Below are 20299 nucleotides of genomic sequence, written 5' to 3'. Positions count from 1 at the left end.
AGGTACTGTGATTCTGTAGTACCTTCTGTCTGTTGTTAATCCCAGACTATTCACCTCCATATCTAGGGTGTATTGTCCACTTCCTTCCCACTTTGTGCAACCACAGTCCCATTCTGGCACCCTATTGCTCTATTCTGCATGCAGCAGTGCCCTTTGGAGTCCCTACCAAGAGGTTAATAAAGACCTACTGCCTGAGTTACCTTTAGCTTTTATAAACCAAAAAATGCAAACTGCATGTAAGCAGCATTCATTACTTTACACGCCTTCAGCTGCTTATTGGATACACATCCCCCTCCCTCCAGCATCTCTCTCTTTTTTTAATATGTTTTTTTTTTAATTTGTTTTGATGAATGAGTGACAACCCTGACACCCGATTCGCTGAGATTAATAGAAACGACACAATATTTACGTCGCGCCGACGAGCAATTATCCTGCCATCTATCTTTGAGATTATCTTTCTGATTGAAAACTACTCATCCGTGTAATCGGAATTATTTGGAATTAGAAGGGAATTTATGGCCCCTTTCACTCTCCCTCCTATTTGCCTCTGTCTCCATCCTTCTTCCCCCTCCTTTAAGAGGGATCCTTTCTTCCTTCATTCCTCCCATCCTTCCTTCTTTCAGCCTTGTGGATGGAAACATGTGCTTTGCTGCACAAGGATGGTTGTTCCTGGAGATGGGGGAGACTGGGCCATACTGTGGCCAAGCAGGCACTGAGGACACTGAGGATGCACTGAGGCTTAGACAGCAGCTGAGGGATAAAAGGGTCTTTGGAAGAAGGCTGGCATGGGAAGTGGACATGTGGAGTATGTGACGCAATGGAGGCTGTGTAGGCAGTACTGCCATGACAGAACAACTGGAGGCACCTCACTTACCTCCTTTACTTTTTTTTTCTATTTTACTGTTCCTTCCTTATTACTCAGTTTTGAAGATGCCTTTCACTGGCCCTCTGCTTTGTAAATGTGCTCCTTGTGCATTTATTTTGTCTAAATGCTTATCTGAAAGTATTTTTCCAGCTCACTCTGTGCAGGAGAAGGATCCGTGCTTGTGGGCATCTTCCTGCATGCTGTGAACCTTTCTGTAGCTGCTGCTGGTGTTTCTGCTTCTTCAACAGTTCCTGGAGACAGCTTGCTGTCCTCCAGTGTATGTGATGAATATGTCTGGCTGGCTTCAATACTGGTGTCCCCTAACACAATGCTGTCTGTATAGGGCTTCTAGGAAATGCTCTTGCTTATTCATCATATCTTTAAGGAGATGATAGATGGTATAGGACTTGTATTGTTTTTTCTTACTGGGAAATTTCTGTCTTTTGCATTTTTTCAGAAGCATTGGTGTTTCTCACACTTTATTTGGTTTTCATTCTTTTGCTCCTCTGTGATGCAGAAGAAGCAACTAGGCACGTTGTCTCAGGTCACCTCTAGAGGCAGGAGACATAACTCTCCTTTTTGGTGACTCCAAGACAGGACAGCAAAATTCACATATGCTCCCTCTCTTCTCTGGAATCCCATCTCTGAGCACAGTGCTTAATGAAGCATTTCCTACATTTCCCTTCTCCTGGGTGAAGACAGGAGTGGGTCTATCCTACTACATCTGGGAGAAAATCTGTGCTGTAGATCACAGCACTGAGAACTAGTCCTCTGTAAAATACTTCAAAAACAGCACTTGATTTTTTTGTGAATTGTTGTGGCAGAAACAGAGACAGGGAAGTGGATGTCAGGGCAAGCCAAGCAGCAGAGACATTTTAAATGGATCTTGTAGCACCCGTGTCCTTTGAGAACCACAGCATGGAAAGGTCCTTGGCTTGTGTGAATCCTGATGGAGAACAGAGAAGGGAAGCAATGCTGGTTTCTGAATAAGTGAATAAGTGCCATGTGCTAAATGAGAAATACAGTCTGAGTGCTGAAGGAATTCAGCCTGAAGTCAGCTGCAGAGATACCAGCTAACATACAATCCAGGCTGAAAATATTTGATACAGAGAACAGTGTAAGCAGTTAATGACACAAGGATTTGGAAAAGGAAATGTGCTCTGAGGTACAATTGCTCTGTCAGCTCGAGAGATCTAGGCCCAGATGGGAATCCCAGATCCTTCTGCCCAGAAATACCCGATGTTGTTATTAATTAGTATGGAAATATTTTCCTTTCTTGAGAGAGGGCTGTTGAATTGCCAGTGGGATACTGGGTGTGTGCATGTGTGGGGTAGCCTATCAAAGTACTATTAATTAGGTTACTTCCCACTGCTGTTGACATGCTGTGGAAGGGGGTTGTTTGTGGGCCAAAATAAAAAGGAAACAGAAACTGAAAGACTGGAATTGAGAATGAAAAGCATGAGGCAAAAAAGGACTTGGGTCGGACAAAGCACACAGGCTGAAAGAGGTATATGTAAAAAGACATTCCTAAGATTCCCAAAGCAGAAGATGAGAAGAATGAGAAACCAGGATATGGTTAGAACCAAAGGGGAAACTCCTTTGAGACAGCAGCAGCATGGGTTGGACACAGCTATAAAAGGACTGACTGATCCTGCCTTGTTACTGGTTTTGTTTTTCATACTTTCACAAATTTGGCACCAAAGCTTCCTCATGTCAGAGCAGTGATATTTTATGCCGACTGTCACTATGAAACAGGACAGAATTTGGATGAGAAACTTCCTCAATTGTAGGTTACCTTCCTTGGCTGGCTGGGTCTCTTACCCCCTTCCTTTGGAATGGGATCTTTATCAGCTTTGATGAATAATCATAAAATACTAATTGGAATCTTTGCTTGGCTTTCTATATAATACTTTAACCACTTTTATCAAGGTCTTTTTGTGGTCTCTAGCTCTGTACTTCTGATCATAGTGTGTTCAGCCCTGGGAGAGTCCAGACACAAAAAATGCAGCATAAAGAGATAGTGTAGCCCAGTATATAGGCAGTAGGTGCTGCATTTACAGTTCCAAGAGTACCAGAACCACGAAAGAGACAAGGAATGTATGTGGCAGTATGGGTTAGAATAAGTGAAGGATCTATTCACAGAGGGGAAAGAAAATGGAGCAAGTGGGTTACCTAAAAATACCAACACAGGCTCCAGGCTCCCTTGCAGAGGGAAGAAATCAGTGCAGTTGTGATTATTCAGAGAAAGTGTTTTGAGTTTGCAAAGGAGGAGGAGTGGAGTGATAAGACAAAGACACAGCATTGATACCTCATATGGGACCAGCACAGTCCAGAGCTATTTATCCTATGATCTGACTTTAGAGAATGTAGCTGTCTGCTGAATTTTCTTCCAAGAAACCTGTCTAGTAGGAAGTTGAATTCAGAACATGCAGAGGATCTACCAACCCTCCTTGGAGTAATATAGCATGGAAGGAAAAAAGCTATCCAGGTTGCAACCTACCATCATCATGTCAAATCCTCAAGCCCTAAGAGATCTAGAGTGAACAGAGGTGGTTTGAAACAGAGAAACTTCTAAAGAGAGGCATTAAACCTAGAAGGATAATTTGGCTTTCAATTCCAGAGGTTTGTGCATGATAGTGGCAAGTTATCAGCATGTGAAAGATTGTTGCTAGCCCATGCATATCTTGAGGGCCAAGGAAACTGTTGGCCCTAAATCTGCCACCAATCACAGAATCCAGGAGCACTCACGAAACCCTTGCCTACTCTCTTCCTATATGTGCCATACAAGTCAGAGCAGGGTTGAGGTGGGATATACTCATCAGCAAGGAGGGATATGGCAGCACAAGAGTGAAGCAGGAGAAAGCTGAGTACTGCACAGGTGAGGGGTCCTGATTCCATATCCAGCTCTTTTTTGCCTTGTTTGATTGTAGGTGTTGTTTGTTTCTTCATTTTTTATTTATTTATTTATTTTTTTTTAAAGAAAATGAAATAGGGATCACTGTGTTCCTTAGAAAAATGTCTTGTCAGTTTAACTTGAATTTATTGTTAGGCCTGCTTTTCGAATGGAATACTGAGAATGTAATTGCACTGGGTAAGTCTGTGTAACTTTTGAATCTGTTATCTAACTTCAAAAGCATTTTGCACCCAATCAGAAATCTGCAAGGTATTAAGTTCACACAAGTTACATGAAATAGGTGACAGGTAGAGACCTTATTATTATACCTTAGGGAAAGACTACAGAATGAGCTCAAGCTTATTAGAGTCCAGGAAATCCACATGGGACAGGGATTGTCCAAATGCCCCAATTACAGAAGGGTTCAGTTGAGGCTCACATCTTACTGTGTGTGCATCACAGGATCCATTGTTTGGTCAGTGTCTCTTGCAGATTCTCTAGTGAATAGTAAGGTATGAGCTTCCTTCTTTCTGGACTTTCATAATGCGCATAATTCGTGTGTATTCCCTGGAATGTAACGAGAGGTGAGTAACAGTGCAGCCTCAGTATAATGCAGTTAAAAAGCCAGTCAAACACAACAGAGAAAGCTATTGGAAACAAGGCATCTTTGTTTCAGATAGAAGATTCTTAAAGGAGTTAAGCTGAAGTGCAGATGTAAAATTGCTTATGTCTGTACTGATGGTATCTTCTGCCCTCTAACTTACGTGTGCCCCAGTTTTCATTAGACTCTTTGAATACTGGTTTCACTGTGATTTTGGATCCCAGTATAGTCAAACTGGTACAGTTCTGGCATGAATATTACTTTAGTATGGCATACTTAGTTCAGCATGGCTTCTTTGGAGATGTAAGCTTAACTAACATAAATGTGGTTATAGTTACATAACTTTGTTCAGTGCAATATACTTGTAAAACCATTTCTGTGAAGTGGGACGGTTACAAAAATGATGCTGACCAGGCCTCAAATTACAAAGTATTTTCAGTAAAGACCATATTTGCATAGTTACATATGGGTGGTGTTTAGTGTCAAAGGGCTTAGATTCTGAATGGTGCTTACAATAATAATAATAACAACAGTAACCTAAAAGAACTACAAGTCTGTCTGGGGAGTCACCACAGCGTGTCTGTAATTAGTTGAATTAAAAATTATCATTTATGAGGCATCTGGAAACACGAAGTCTCAGAGATGAACAGTACCTATGTAGTCATCTGTGTCATCACATAACCTTAATGACGTTTTTGTCCATGAACTTCCTTGCTTTTTGCTTCTTCTGTACCACTAAATAAAGGTAATGGCTGAATGGATTTTATTTACAGTGTTGCCATTACGTGGACCACTGAGGCTGTCCATTACTCACTTAACAATGTTTGCAAGGGTAATGAGTAACATTTTGCAACCATAATGTACCAATGCAGAAGCAGTTTCCCTGCACAGACTCACAAATTCTGAAAAAGGAGCTGGAACAAGAGTTTGCATTTATGGAGAACCTGATGAGCAGTTCAGGGCAAGGGACTGCTTCCTCGTGGCTTTTGGTGTCAAGTCTTTTTTGCTTGTTTGCACTTTGGTTAAATTTTTCCAGAGTGAGTAATAATGTCTCCAAATTAGTTCCACCATTCAGAACAATAGTAGTTAACATAGAAGATTTCCAAATAATTCCTCAAAAACTCAGTGTTTTGTTAAATTTTGTAAGAGAACCACTGAGATTTAGGAAAGTATTTTCTAGGGAAATTTGCTAATACAGTTGAGAAATATAAAATACCCCATGGTTACAACCACAATCCACCTGCCTCCAAATTAGAGCCTTATTTTCTGCCTAGTGACCCAGTGAGAAAGTGAAAAATAAACAAACTTTTTTTTAAACATGATCTGCTTTCTATGAAAACTTAAGAAGGAAACATGAAAACATTTCTACAGACCATATATTTTCTAACCTCCCATTTCTACAAATTTAAAAATGTGAATTGTGTCATCTGATAGTGTGGCAAGAAAAAATTTCTTTGGGAGAATGATGCATATGTAGCACAACAGCTTTGGAGAACAGGCTTCCAAAAGAAGGTGGTAGTCTGTCCTGCAAGTTTTCATGGGGTTTCACCAGGCAAATGTATCCCAGGGTCTCATGGCAAGGCACCTGATGTATTCAAAAGAGAGAGGTTCTGTTCCCATCTATACTAAAGGTGTATTTACAGGGCACAGGAGAGCAGCATGCAATGATAACTCAGATACAATCTCATGGTGCTCTGCATTTGAATTAATACAGCCTGGATCTCATCTGGATACAAAGTCCACATGAATGAGTCTACCTTTCTGCTAAAATCCAAACCAGCTTGTTCAAAGCATGCTTAAGTATCCGCTTATAAATTCATTTTGCTAATGTACCCTTATGCACTGTGTGACATAAAAATGGGACTTCTCCTGGAGTCCCTGTTACCTGGCTGTAAAGTGCTTTGATACTGCCACCCCGCCTCGCAAACACACCGCATCCAACACTTCTGGCACAGAGCTTATTTTTGCACAGAAGTGATAAAGGAGGTTTTTTTCCCAAGCTTGTAAGCACAGGACAGTTTTCTGGTACATGATGTGTCAGGGAAGAAGCTACTGTGATTGCTTTAGATCTTCCTCTCTATGCTCAGTGGGGAGTCGCAGCCAGGCTGTGTATGAGTGAGTGTGTGTGAGGCCATGCCGTGACACATTCCTCAAGGGAGGGAACAGATGAGGAGCTGGGCTTCACCTCCCAACAGCAGCCTTAGGCAGAAGCTATGGAAGGGACTGGTTATTCCAGGTGAGGACAGGTCCAGGTGTGGCAAAAGCACAGACTAAAGCGGCAACAAGGAACTGAGCAACCAAATGTCTGCATCTGGAACACGGGCTCGACAGAAATCTTCCTCAAGCAGCTGTTTCCAAAGGGCTTTTGGTAAATCCAATTGAGGTTAAGAATTTGACAGATATTTTTCCCCTCCTCACTGTTAAACCTTGGCAAATGAGAAATCTTTTTATAGGGGATTGGAGGGCGGTGGGGAGGAGGACAGGAGTATGGAGGACAATATAGCTTGCCATAGACTGTGCTATACCTGTTCTCCAGCTCAGGTTCCAGCAGCTTTGAATACCTGTCATGAACTGCAGGACATCTTTGTGCCCAGAAGTGACCCATAGCACTTCCAGGAGCACAGAATGGGAGAAGGGGGGCAGCATGCCAAGACTGTTGGCAGAGAAACTGTTGGAGTTTTGGCTCTTTCTCAACCTTGCAGGCTGTTGGCTGGCAGCATGTGGCTCTGTCTGGCTGTGGGGACAGTTGTGGTGTGCTTGCCTGAGCACCTTATCCTGGCACTCCCTGACACTGCCACCTCTCTCTCTGCTGGGACCATGTGTGTGGCCCCCTCTTAATGTTCTCTCAGCACAAAGCATCCTCAAAACAAATCCTGAGTGACTGAATCAAGCAGTAAAGCTCTGCAGCTGCGCAGACTTCCCCTGCAGCATGTCCACTCTCTGTGTGCTGTAGCCTTGCTCCTCCATCTGGGATGAGCTCAGTGCTGAAAAACTGAGTTTCTGATGGCCTGGAGAGCAGAGGAAGGGATTGCTAAACCATTTTGTGAAACCCTTTATTACTGCATATATGGGTAACTACTTTGAAAGAAAAGGCTCTTGCTCTTTTTCCCTTCCCTCTCTCCACTGTCTTGAACAGAAAATGCTCTGAGTTTTAAGGCACTCCAGGCTGCAGGATAGGGATTGTCCTGGTCAGGAGAGCTTTCACAGGTGACTGGCAATGCTGAGATGAAGAAGGACTTGAGCTGATGAAGTGAGGAGGCAAAGGAGACTGCAACAGAATTGCATTGAAGAGGGGGAAACCACTTCACTTAGATTGCTAAGATAAAGCTGAGCCAAAGTTCAGCAGAACTTGCTATGGTTAACCTGAAGAAAGAGAGACAATGGAGAGAGGGATACTACCTGGGTCTGTGCACATTCAACACATTACAAGGGCTTACAGCTCTCTGCCAAGGGCCTGCAATGATAGAGTGCATTCAGAAGTGGTTTTAGATGGCACAGAGCTGTGAGGCTGTAGCTGGAAACGCAGATTCCCGTTCCCGTAGGGCTGCAAGTGAACCTTGTTGTAGCTTTATTTGCTAGAGAGACTTCTGTGAGGGTAATGCTTAGCTTGCCATTCTGTGTTTGACTTACCCACAGTGAGGGAGTGATATTATGATGGTAGAACTTCATTGCCAGTGAGGGAATTGAGGCAGGCACCTGCATACACATTGCTGTGTTTGTGGAAGTCATGTGTGCCCTAAAGTACCTCCCAAACACAATGGTTTAATTTCTTCATCAGTCAGGAGTTGGAGGTAGGGTTTTGGTGTAGTCTGTGTGGGAGAATAGTCTCTCCCATAGTATCAAGACAGTTACTAATGCTGTTCAGGGTTATTTTAGGTGGCCTATATTCTTCCTACCTGTCCCTGTGGCATATCCAGCCTGGTACAGGAGCCCTGGCAACATCAGCCAAGATCACCTGGCCAGGAGCACTTGCTTGCCTAGGTCTTGGGTGCAAAGGGAGAGCTAGTGAACGAAGCAGATTTTTTCTATCTCTTGTGAGACATTGTGGTGGGCTGATCTTAGCCAACTGCAAGCTACAATTCCTACAAGAAATATCCACCTGCTGCACTGTGATCTTGGCAGGGGCGCAGAGGACTGTCTGTTCTGGCACCTGGAGTGCTTCCTCCCCTCCTTCTACTCTGACCTGGGTGTCTGTGGAGCCATTTCTTACTCCTCACCTGTGTGGTGTCTTCTGCCCTTTCTTAAACACATTTTCCCCAAGCACCAACTACCATCTTGGCTGAGGGGCTCAGCTGTGTCCTGTGGTGTGTTGGTTGGAACCTTCTGGAACAGTCCGTGTCCAGCACAGGGCAGCCCCGGCCACTCCTCACAAAGGCCACCCTGCAGCTACCCCACAGTGAGCACCTGGCCACAGACACCTGATGTGGATACACTGAGTGACACTTGGGTGATGGTATTTTGACAAGGGCAGGAGCTGTACCTTCTCCTTCAGACCAGTGAGAATTCCAACCTCAGGGCAGGGGTGAGGGCTCTTTCAGACACAATTAATGTGGCTGGGAGATGAGGCAGGACTGAGATGGATGGTGTTGCTTTGGAGAGAACCACTGCAGAACTGGTCTTTCCTCTCTTTGGAAGCTGCGGAACTTACGTCCCACATCGCATAGCTTGCATGCAGAGGGCTTCTCCTGGAAAAGCTTATTCCTTGTCTGGGTGTCTGCAGACAGAACATCCTCTTCCTTTGAGGAACTTTATCAGTTATTTTCCTTCATTTTTATTTTAAAAATGTATCTTTTAATCGAGCAAGACACACAAAGAGTATGCTGCCTTTCCCTGGAGAGAAGAGAGAGGACTAATAGCCCCCCTGACACATACATTTGGAAAATGGTGATGATTTTTCTGGGGAGCTGAGCTAACACTCTGACTGTAAGGAGTTTAGATCTGGAGCCAGACATCATGGTTAGGCCTGTCTGTGGTTATAACGTAGTTGTTTTGGTTCTGTAGAAGCTGTCTGAAGGAATCTGAATTAAAACAAGAACCCAAAGGGAAGCTCTTTCTGGCAATCCTGGTCTCTATTTGATCTGGCACCAGAACTGGCTTAAATCTCACTCTGTCCTCCTTCTCCTGCTATCAAAATTGCTACCAGCTCTATTATGACAGCTTAACATGCTTCCTTTCCTTTCCCACCACGGCCAAGGTCACTGAGAACATGAAACAGTATCTCTTGCCTGAAGCCGACCTTTGTAGGCTGCTGGGCCGCTTTGAGATTTGTCTGAGTGCACAGCTAATGCCCTGCCAGCACAGGTGTGGACTTGCTGGTGCTAAACAAGGTCCTGAACAACAACAACAGTGAGGAGTTTCTGCAAAGCATCCACAGCAAATTGAATGTTTAGAATATGCTTGCCCAAATGATGGAATTGACAGCCCAGCATTGGAGAAATTCATTGCAGCATGCAGTTTGAAGGGGGTGATGGTGGTTTCCAGTGAGCAAATATCGTGGTTACATAATTTAGGCAGGAGTACACCCAAGAAATCTTTTTCTCATTTTTTGATTTTTGCTGGGTGTTAACACACAAGTTCTTTTAGGCAAAGGCTGTGCAGTAGTAGTGAAAGTTTAGGAGGGATCTAAATGAGGTAAAGGTACATTACATTTAAACACACTACCTTTTGTCAGTCTATACGTGATAGACTGACAAAAGGTAGTGTGTTTAAATGTAATGTAGCATATGATTGTCCTATTGCTTGCAGACTTTAGTTAAATCAGATTTTATTTCTGTGTGTACATGTAGAACTGAATGCTTGCTCTGAATAGTCTCTGAACACACTCTGGTATGTGTTTTGTTGCTCAAGCCAAGCTATTTTTCATTAGTGCGTTGTTATTACTGGTGGACTCAGCAAAACAAGGGAGAGGAGCATTCCTCTGTGCTTGCTCTTGTTCTTCTTGAAGCCAATGGCATAACCTCTGCTTGAGCAGCCACAGATGGTGCCTCTCCACAGTCTAATTCTACGAATAGCTATGCCAGGTGAAAACTTTTCTCTGTCTGCACCTCTGAAAATGAAATAATATATTTGAGTGCTGCCTAAACCAGGAAAGTTCCTTAGTCCTAGACTGACATGTTTTACTTTTAGCTGTTAAAATTTGCAGGTTTCCCTCTGCCAAAGAGCTATTAGAGTCCTAATCTTCAACTGACAGGCAGCTGGAGAGTGGGGAGATCTTTAGCTGGAATAGCTAAATCTGGTAGGGGACTTCTGTTAAAACCTTAGCCACTTTCACATTCCTGAAAAATAGCAAAATATATAGGAACTAAAGAAAGATCAAAGTTTACAAGAGTATTAACCGAGCAGTGTAACTTCCCCTGTTGATGGCAGAGACTTGACACGGCACCATGGTATGCACCATCCAGAGGGTACATGAAAAAACTGGATGCAAACATATGAACTTTGGCTTCAGTGTGTGCAAAAAAAAATTCCGGCTATGGATATTGGTAGCACAGGAAAAGAATGTTGAAACAATATGAAGTTTGCAGCATTAAAATGAAGTAAGGAAATAGAACAGCTAAACTCATAGCAATAATATCAGCATTTCCCTCTTGAACATACGATTTTTCAGAGTATTTGCTTTGTATCAAAATGCATAGTATATTTAACTGCCTATTAAATCAGATCTGAGAGTTGTACTATGTGTGCCAAGCATCCGGAAGACAGTTGCTACTCAAACTTTTTCATTCTTTTATCTTTTAGGTCTTATTTTGTTATTTTCACAGTCTCGGAAAAGTGGTTTTTTGATGTTAATGTCCTTTATGTAAAAAAATTTATCATTTTATAGTATCTTTTTTGGTGTTTAAGCAGTCCCTATTTGAAATCTGTGCAATTCACACCTCACTAAAGCCATCAGAGCACTAACGCAGCTATTCAGAAATGCTGGGTTTGTTAGGCTCTTTCAAAGTAGTGTGACTCTGATGAAGAAATATTTTCTTGTCTGTTACAATTATTCTTCATAGTTTGTGGCTAGCCTTGGAAACTGCAGAGCTGACTTTCAGTTTATCTTTTAATACTTATATTCCTACCTGCATTTCCTGATCTAAAAGCAGCAGTGATTCTGAGCTCTAAACTCACAGCACGTAAATCAAATGTGCACCAAAGCACCTTGAGACTCACGGGAGAAGGGATAAGGATTATCTGTGTGGTTTAACGTGTGGGTTCAGGGAATTGGAAGACTCCATTGACTGGATCAGTATTTTCAAGCTTCAAATTTTTTTGCTTTGTCCCTGTCTAAAAAACGTATCTGTGAATATTTGGGTTTCTTTGTCATTAAAAGGAAACTATATTTTGCATTCCTCTACAATAGCTTATATGCACCTGGATGAATTCTGCCCAGATTTATATGTGCAAGGCTCAAACTGTGTTTGAAGAAAATTAAGTTCTGAGATTTTACCTCTGCCATAGACTTGAGAATCTGAGACTGAAATACAGGCATATGATGAAAATGTCCCTAGGAAGAAGCATTTAAAAAATACCTTCCCAAACAACAAGTAGAAAATACTGTAAAGGTGCACTTGCACTTTACAATATCTTGAACTTTCGTGCCTCAAAAAAAGAGTTGAGCCTTTATAGAGTCTACATGTCACTAATGTTGATTTTTTTCCCCCTATTTTTTATTTTTAATGTATCTGAAGTTGCTTTTGAAATCTTCTGGCTTTCTTTTTGCAGTGTTTTGAGTGGGCATTCAGTCTTATGGCCTCTGCTGTTGGATTCTTTCCCTGCCTCGCCCTGAGTCTGGAGTCTGGAATTAAGTGGTGTTTGTGCACAAGAGTGCTGGCAGTGGGAGTAGAGATCTTTTGTTTGAAGTTTTATCTAAAGCAGATCTTCTCTGGATTGCTGGGTACCCCACTGGAGAGCAGTTAAAGTCATACATCCTGCTGTCTAAAGGCAGAAAGGAAGGATGGAGGAATGCTGACTCCATTCAAGGTTCATTCACACTAGCTAACTGTGGCATGCGGTCAAGTCCTCATCCCTTCATTCTCTATGCAGAAAGTGTATGCCCAGGTCTTGCTCTAATGTATGGATATGGGATGCCAATGATAAGCACTGGACATGGACCTAAGAACTGAATAGAGCTTTCCAGCTACCTGCTTGAGATATGCCCAAAGTGTCCTTGTGACATCGTGGGCTTTCCCACAGTGGCATCAGTTTGGCCTATAACAACGTGATGGGGCAGGGATGATCCTGCTCTATAAAACACAAAGCTTGACAGAGTGGTATTTGAAGAACTTTAGATGTCAGCAATATGTAACAGCAAAGAACAGTCTGAAAGTGGTAACACATTCAGGATCTATGTGACTAAGCCTTTGTTAAAACTGAGTTTTTCAAAAGATGTGGATTTAGGTGCCCATGATTTGGGACCTTGTTCTACTATGTCTCAGTCTGATTATTCTGTGTACTGAGTGTCTAAAATTCCTTCCTATGGCAATGGGAAGTGTAAAATGTTTTACAACTCTCAGTAGTAAATCCCAAAATATCTTGTACTAGTCAGCCCAAATGAGAGGACAGAAATAAAATTTTTCTTTGTTTGTCAGGTAATTTTTGATCTGAGATCTGATTCAACTAGGTGAAGGACCAGAATCCAGCAGACAACTGAGGGTGTGTTTCCACACTGGAGCTCAGCCTGTCAGATACTTTTCTATTTTCCCCTTCTTCATTTGTAGGTCTTAATCTGTAGATATCAAAGCACAGCGTTAAGTATTGTTATATCTTGGTTTTTTTTAAAGCTGGGGTTATGCAGCCATAATAAAGTGACAAGCCAGACTTCACACAGGGCAGTAGCTCAACTGAGGGAAATGACTAAACATCATGAGTCTTTGCCCAGTGCTTCATCAGGCCCCTGTCCTGCAAAAAGGACTTTTTTTGAAAAACTCATTGACTGAATCCTAACAGCTTAGACACAAAATATGCTGGCAAGAAGTGAATTAAGCATGCAGCAGGATTTGGCCCAAAAAGAGGAAATTACTTTTTCTTGCTACATAATCAAGATCTCCAGCTGAACTGAGATCTTGACTATGATGTGATGGGTCCTTGCCTTGCTTTGGGATAGCTGCTTTTGTTGAACTGACTTACTTTATTCCAGCAACAGCAGCAGCTGCAGTGTGGTGTAGACATGCCTAAACTAGCTTATTATTATTATTCAGGTACTGTTAGCCACTGAGCCAAAGAACCATGGAGCTCAGCATGGGCTTGGTGCCTAAGGATTTTATGCTCCTCTTTATAAGTTCACCATTTCTTTACCATCTCAGCTCAAGCAAGCCTAGCAGTATGTTGAAAAGAAGGCTGGTAGATATGGTACTCTGTCTGCACTAGTACTTCTGCCAGCAGAACAATCCTAGGGTTGATTGTAGGAGATATTGCCAAAGGTAGCAGCGTAGTAAAAGCTGTTTTTCCTCCCTCTGCCTACTGTTCTCCCTCTTCTTCCCCACTCTTCCCCTGGTATTCATCAGAAGCTGCCTTGCCTTTGAGTCCTTTTGCTATGAAACTGCCTAGTCATTAAGGTTCTACTGGAGATCATGAATATCTAGAAGCTGATGCAGGCTTGGAGAATCAGCTGCAGGCTGGAAATGTTATTGGGCTTGCCTGACTGTGTCTCTAACAGGAGAACCTGTAGGGATTAAATATGGGAAAATCCAGGACCATTACTCCTACATCTATTAATGAGGACCATGGCAGAAACATTTGTGATGTGTTCTCTCAAGTCATTGCCCAGATGGTGGGCTCCCAGCTCGGCCTCTATCTGTAAAAGAGCTTTGCTGATATCTGTAACTCGTCGTTTTCTCCTGGCAGCCAAGGACAGAAGTAGGAATGAGGGTTCAGGTCCTTGAGTGCTAAGTAACTTCTGCTGAGTCAATAGGGGAGGTACTATCACTGCCCTGAGTTTTGTTTGCATCAGTGTTTGTAGGCAGAGACCCTAAGTAGACTGACGAGCTGTTAAATTGCCAACCTACCCACTAGTTTATTCTGCAGCAGAAATACAAGCATGCCTGGACCAACCCCCAGAACTCATCTCTGAACTCCTCTCTCATTGTGTCAGAATTCCCAACTTGTTTTTAAAATGGCATTTATTTTTGTTAAATTGCAAAAGACTTGGATGCAGTCTGCTAGCTGTGCTTTCCCTCTCCTTTATGCATTGAATTTTGTTCATTTGCTTTACATGCCTCAAGTTGCTGTAATGCTGCTGGGAAAGTAATTGCCTTGCACTTTCTCTTTCTGATGCCCACGGGTGACTGTGGGGGACTCCTCCCTGGGCACAGTGCAGAGTTAAAAGCCCAGCTTTTGCTGCCTTGCTTAAGACCTGGTTATTTCTTTTCTTTTTTTTCCTTTCTATCTTTTTTTTTTTTTTTTTTGTCAGCTGCCTGTTATATCAATCACAGAGCTGGGATCTATTTATAGGTTGGGACTCAGAGTACTGTGTCCTAGTCACAAAGAGGCAGAGACGCAGAGGGGACTGTCGGCTGGTGCAGGCAGAACCAAAAGATATTTAATCAGCAATTAGAAACACCTGAGGGCAAGGGAAATTCTACTCCAGCCTCGAGCCTCATCTCTCAGCCCGCAGCATGTAAGTAGTGAACTTCTACCTTTTATTGCATTTTTGGGCTTGTTTTTTGGTTTGTAGCTTTTTTTTTTTTTTTGATCCAAATGTTGCTCTGCACCAACTCTTTTATCTGGTCTAAAAATTATGGCAGCATCTTGATGTAGTTAAAGGTAATAATTTTTTTCTATTTTCACACTGTCAGAGGAAGGTCAGTGTGACCCACAAGGAGAGGAGTTGGTTCAGAACTTTGTAGAAATCAGGCAGTTTCACTATTTGAGTGTGGCTTTTTCCTCTGGAAATAAGCAAATGAAAGTTTGAGCGGAACAGTTTTGTTTTGGGAATAGAAACGGTCAGGTTTGCTGGCATTCCAAAAAGGTCAATGTATAACATAACTCTGCTTAAGGGCTTACCAAGGACAGGTGCTATTTATCCCATGCTGGTAAAGGCAAACCTGGAAACTTCAGCAGTCCTGTCTTAAAAGAATCAAGCGACACCCTTTCCTCTGTTAGAAAAAAAACCACCTCCCCAGCTTCATATCAAATCTTCTCTTATCAGGGAGATGAAATGAAATTTTGCTTTTACTGAAGGCATTTATCATTGAGCAGTTGATGTTTCTTTAATTTTAAAAGTCCCAAAGCAACTGGAGTCTCTTCAATGACAAAAGAGGGGTGCAAGTCTTTGCAAAGTCGGCACAGTGACAATCAAAGAAGGAACTTACTCTCTCATTGACAATGAGGTGTTTGCTTTAAAGCAGCCGAGACGCAAGATGTTTGCACAATGATATATTTTTAGAGTATTTTTGTTAACACAAATATGAAGAGAGGGAGAACAATAACTAGTCAGCAATTGGGTTTTTTTTAGTAGCTTTTAGTATAATATTTTTGTCAAAATAAAAGAGATTTTTCTTGTTTCATATTTTTGTCTCAGATGTTTGTGTTACACCTTTTTACAAAATTTAGGGGGTTTATTTATTTTTAAGTATAGAAAAATGACCTTGTATTACGTCTACCCCCAAAACCATCAATATTATAATTTTTAATTTTGGTATGTTAAGTTTTTAGTATAAATTTCTAATTAAATATATGTTCTAAAAAATTCCTCCCCTGCCAATTTACCATTTTTGAAAGTAACAACAAATAAAATGAAGCTAAACTTAAAATAATTTGGAGGAACAAGTGTCTAATAAAAACAGGATAAGAAAACCAGAGCTGTCTCACAGTTAAAATATCAAGTCCTGAGAAAAACATGATAGATGAATTACTTGGACTGACTGTAGAAAGGTGACAAATAGGCTTGTTCTTTAGTCCTTTATTTTGCATTTCTTTCATGTACATTTTATAATACTCAAAGCATTTAGGTTAAGTTCTAGGAACAAAAAATACTGACCACAAATTAATGCTTTCTAAGTTTTTAACCATTGATATGAATACTGTATCATTCAGCTAAAATTCCTATATAAGGAAAGCAATGTGGATAAACAACGTAAATTAACATACCCAATTAACATACCCAAATAATGCCCCAAAAGATCATTACAACACACCGCTTGCTATGAAGCTTCCCTCCCCCAGATAAAACAAAACTGTGAGACTGATCATTCTCATCACATGAAACTTCATTTTGATTATTAAGGCTTTTTATGTTACTTAAAAATGAATATATTTAAATTATTTAAGTCCCTTTTTTGTTTGTTTTACCATGATATTAAATTTATTTTTCTCTGTGATAATGCAATGTTATTGTGTAATAAAGGGAAAGCAGATTTTTCTGAGAGGCATTAAAGGAATAAAATTGCTGACTTTGTAACTAACAAACAATCTATCATATAGCTAGTCTGAGGTCCCCCTAAAAATTGAAAACCAAGAGACATCACTGAAAAAATATATTTTCTTCTCTACACACAAAGAAATATCAGCATGACTATGCCTGGGAACTACTGCAAAAAAACTCCTTCACTTACCATACATTTTTGCAGAAATCTGATCATTCCCAAAGAAGTCCTCCAAGTATAAGGCTATAAAGGATTCAGTCTTAAGAATTTATTTGGATAATTCAATAGTTGCGTCCACATAATTGCTGGACTTCATCCTTCCCTTTCAACTGCGTGTGGGTCTTTTGCCCTGACATATCTTTTTATTATTGCATTGGAAAAAAAATAACCAAGCACTTACTGTCCTGTGGCATGCCAATCAATGGTTTATAGGACCACTTATTTGGAGGAAGGGAGTTACCTGTGGTTAGAAGTAAGACTGATGCATTATATGGTAGAAAGTGTTTGTTATTTAGTTTCTGCTTCTCTAATGATTCACATTTTGTGGACTGAACACCCTATCAACCTCCAAACTGACTTACTGTACACATGCTCTTGCATGATTTTTTTTTTGTTCCTTAAAAAACCAAATAACAAACATCTTTTGTTTCATCCTTGTTTTATTTGTTTCTTTGACTGCAAAGTAATGATTGACATGCAGGTTCTCTTTTCCACGCCTCTCCTTTCATTGCTGAGTATGACATCTCTTGGGAATTATAAATAAAACCTGTGCCAAATCTGCTGCACAGGTGTCTGGAGTACAGCATGCTCAGGTGTCTCACTGTAAATCCCTGGGAATATGAAGTAAACACCAGCAGGATAAAAATACTCTTCTTGAAGCAATTCTGTGTTTTGATGGGCCTTCTGAATAAACCCCCAAAGCCAGCAGCCAGTTATTAAAGACTATGTAGCTATCTCTCTCTCTTGCCTTTTTTTGTCGCTTCACCTGTACATCTGTCCATCTATTTCTCATCTCTCTATTTTTACATTTCATTATGCTATGCTTGCTCTCCAGCTCTCTTCTTTTCCTTTCCTGAAGACACATTTCTATCTGGCACAGAAAATAAACTCAGATTGCGGGTAGTTATGTTAATCTAATTCAATCCTCTGTGGGTTAGGAGTGAAATTCTAATAGTGGAGCTGTTGAGGGCTTTTTTGTTAATGGCTTGGGGATTACATTGAGTTAAAGGCTCATTTCCTAATCAAACAGAGAGGGAGAGAGTGACTCCGAATATTTATGAGTCTCCCAGCGAGAGTTAAACATTGAACTCCAAAAGCAGGATTTCAGTGCTGCAGAAAGAGTTAAACCCCCTCAGGGCTGCTATGGAGAGGGGAGAAAAAAAAAAAAGGAAACCAGTTAAGCCATCAGCATTTTCAACTGCTGTATAACTTCAGTTTGAGAGAAAATAATCATCTCACAGAACTAAAATGGAAACCGTAGCAAGATATTTAAAACAAAGTCAAGTGATGCTTCAAAAAGGCTCTTCTTCAGTGAAGCAGGATGCATGCAGTGCATGCAGCAGCCTAATAGAAACTCCAAATAAATACTCTTATAAATGAGAAGGATTGGAGGGTGGTCTGTCTTTTTATTAATAATGCCTGGAAGACACACGATTTAATTTTTTAATGCTTTTTATTTTTGGTTCTGCTTAACTATTGGCTAACCTTTTCTTAAAAAAAAAGAAAAAAAAAGAAGTATGGAAAGGTCAGTATCTAAATTGTTTTACTTCTGTTCTGTAAACTGGTATCTTTGAGGTATTTTTTCTGTCCTTCAGTTTAGCTGGAGACTTGCATCAAATAATATAGTTGGAGAACTGGATTCTCTGTGACAGGAATGATTGACCAAATTAATGCTTGATTGCTTTTGTGATGAGTTCATCATACATGCATGGGCAGCTTGAGTAGACCATGCTGTTGCTGAAAACGAGCAGGCCTGCCTGCCTGCAGCAAGCCGAGGACCTCTGTGTTGCTAAGGTCTGGTATGTTGTAAACTAGACAGCAGTAGACTTTTTTGCCCTAAGCTGGGACTCAAAAAATCTGTCTGCAGTAGGTGAACTGCACAAAATCAAGACTGTGCTATGATCCTGCCTCTCTTCTGAAGAGAGGTCCTGGAAAGGAATGAGTATAGAAACGTGCTGTCTTCTGACACGTGACCAAGTCATATCTTTGTGTTCCTCAGTTTTCCTGTCTGTAAAATGATACATGACTGCCATCAAAATAACTCCAAGATCTACAGAAAAACGACTTTATATAAATCCCAAGTGGCTGATTAGTCCATGGGAAAAACTGCAAATCACGACATAGGTGCATAGCTTGAAAATAAGAGGGGTTTGTACTGGAAACAGGAGTTGCACTTCACTTTATTGTTGTTGTTCAGTTGGGGGGGGGGGGTAGTTTGATTGGTTTTGGGGGTTTTTAAATACATTTTGTACAAACCATCAACAAGATTTTCTGATTTTGACACAACAAGCAGATAGAAGGCTAATGTAATTCTCAGGTAACATTCAATGGTGTTGTCCTATATACTAGGTCTGAATTTAATCTTGTTGACTCTTCTGAGATGAAGCTCCACGTTTATTACTCAAAAGTGGTCTGGTTAAACTCTGGCTAAAAAAGTAAGTTACTCTTTCATTCTGGAGCCATGTGTATCAATGGTCATCCTGTATACACCAAACTTTTTGGTTTTGCTGACATGTATGTAGCACCTTGAGGTAAGAATTGGCACCTTGCCCTAGTTTTAAAATTATTTAAAACTGTGACCTGATGTGAATGCCTGAGGCCCCATTCTCTTTGTGCTCTGTGCCTGGACCTGCTGAGGAGAGGACCATCAGCTAGAGGGTACTTTATTAAATGCATTTGAAATACATAATAATTGTGTTCTTTCCCCCTAATAACTGGTGCCTACAGCAGATCACTTTGAGACAGGAGCTTTCTGTGGCTGAGCTGAAAACTGTATAATATTTTTTTCCTGCCTTCCTTTCCTTCCCATCCCAGTTTTCTTTTTGTTTGCCTCAGCCTTTTCCTCTCCTGCACTATTCTGCTGTGGCCATGACCTAGCAGTTTGTACTTAGATCTCCCTGTTGACCTTTCAGGCAAAATACACTTCCTTCACCACTTTTTGTTCTTTCCAGTGCTATGCTGAATCCTATGAATGACCTGCTGCTGTTTACCCTAAAGGTACTGGCATTTCAGTGCAGCTTTGCCTTGCACATATACAGTTTATGAAGAACTGGGGAACTGAAAACTGATCTTCAGCTTTCCCACAAGCTACATAGAAAGCTATTGTGTTCTTGCATGTCACAAGTACTCAAAAATATAGTAGTGTAGGAATTTCAGGAAAGCAAATACTGCAGCTCTAAACTTTCAAAATACACAGTTTAGTTGACATGAAATCTTCAAAGTAATGACAGTTTTCAAGTCTCAAAACTCTTGAAAGTCTCCAGAAAAAGGGCTGCATGTTTAGGGGAAATTACCTTTTCTAGTGGGATAAATCCTGCAACTAAATCTTGCTGTGTAGATACTAGAAAGCATATGTCCAGCATGTATGACAGGAA

At 41.1% G+C, this 20299-nt stretch overlaps 1 protein-coding gene and 1 long non-coding RNA gene across 3 annotated transcripts in view; one reads left to right on the top strand and one right to left on the bottom strand.

Annotated features, from left to right (window-relative positions):
• Window positions 1-1557: 1557 nt before the first annotated feature.
• LOC113944815 lies at window positions 1558-8672 on the bottom strand. The gene is made up of 3 exons (XR_003526817.1): window positions 8577-8672; window positions 4198-4325; window positions 1558-1811 (listed from the first exon to the last, which is right to left on the bottom strand). It is a non-coding gene; the product is annotated as an uncharacterized LOC113944815 (long non-coding RNA).
• Window positions 8673-14833: 6161 nt separating this feature from the next.
• The window catches only part of ESRRB (estrogen related receptor beta), a 128684-nt gene continuing 123218 nt past the window's right edge, over window positions 14834-20299 (top strand). Inside the window, exon 1 of one of the 2 annotated variants that reach the window (XM_027637830.1) lies at window positions 14834-14959. In XM_027637830.1, coding sequence (XP_027493631.1) covers window positions 14958-14959 — 2 coding nt within the window. In that variant the 5' untranslated portion in view covers window positions 14834-14957. The remainder of the gene's footprint in view (window positions 14960-20299) is intronic. The other variant, XM_027637831.1, reaches the window with a different exon arrangement.

This window comes from Corapipo altera, unplaced genomic scaffold (genome assembly GCF_003945725.1).
Source record: "Corapipo altera isolate COAL_440 unplaced genomic scaffold, ASM394572v1 23, whole genome shotgun sequence".
NCBI classification, from domain to species: domain Eukaryota; kingdom Metazoa; phylum Chordata; class Aves; order Passeriformes; family Pipridae; genus Corapipo; species Corapipo altera.
This window is presented reverse-complemented; position numbering and strand designations above follow the sequence as displayed.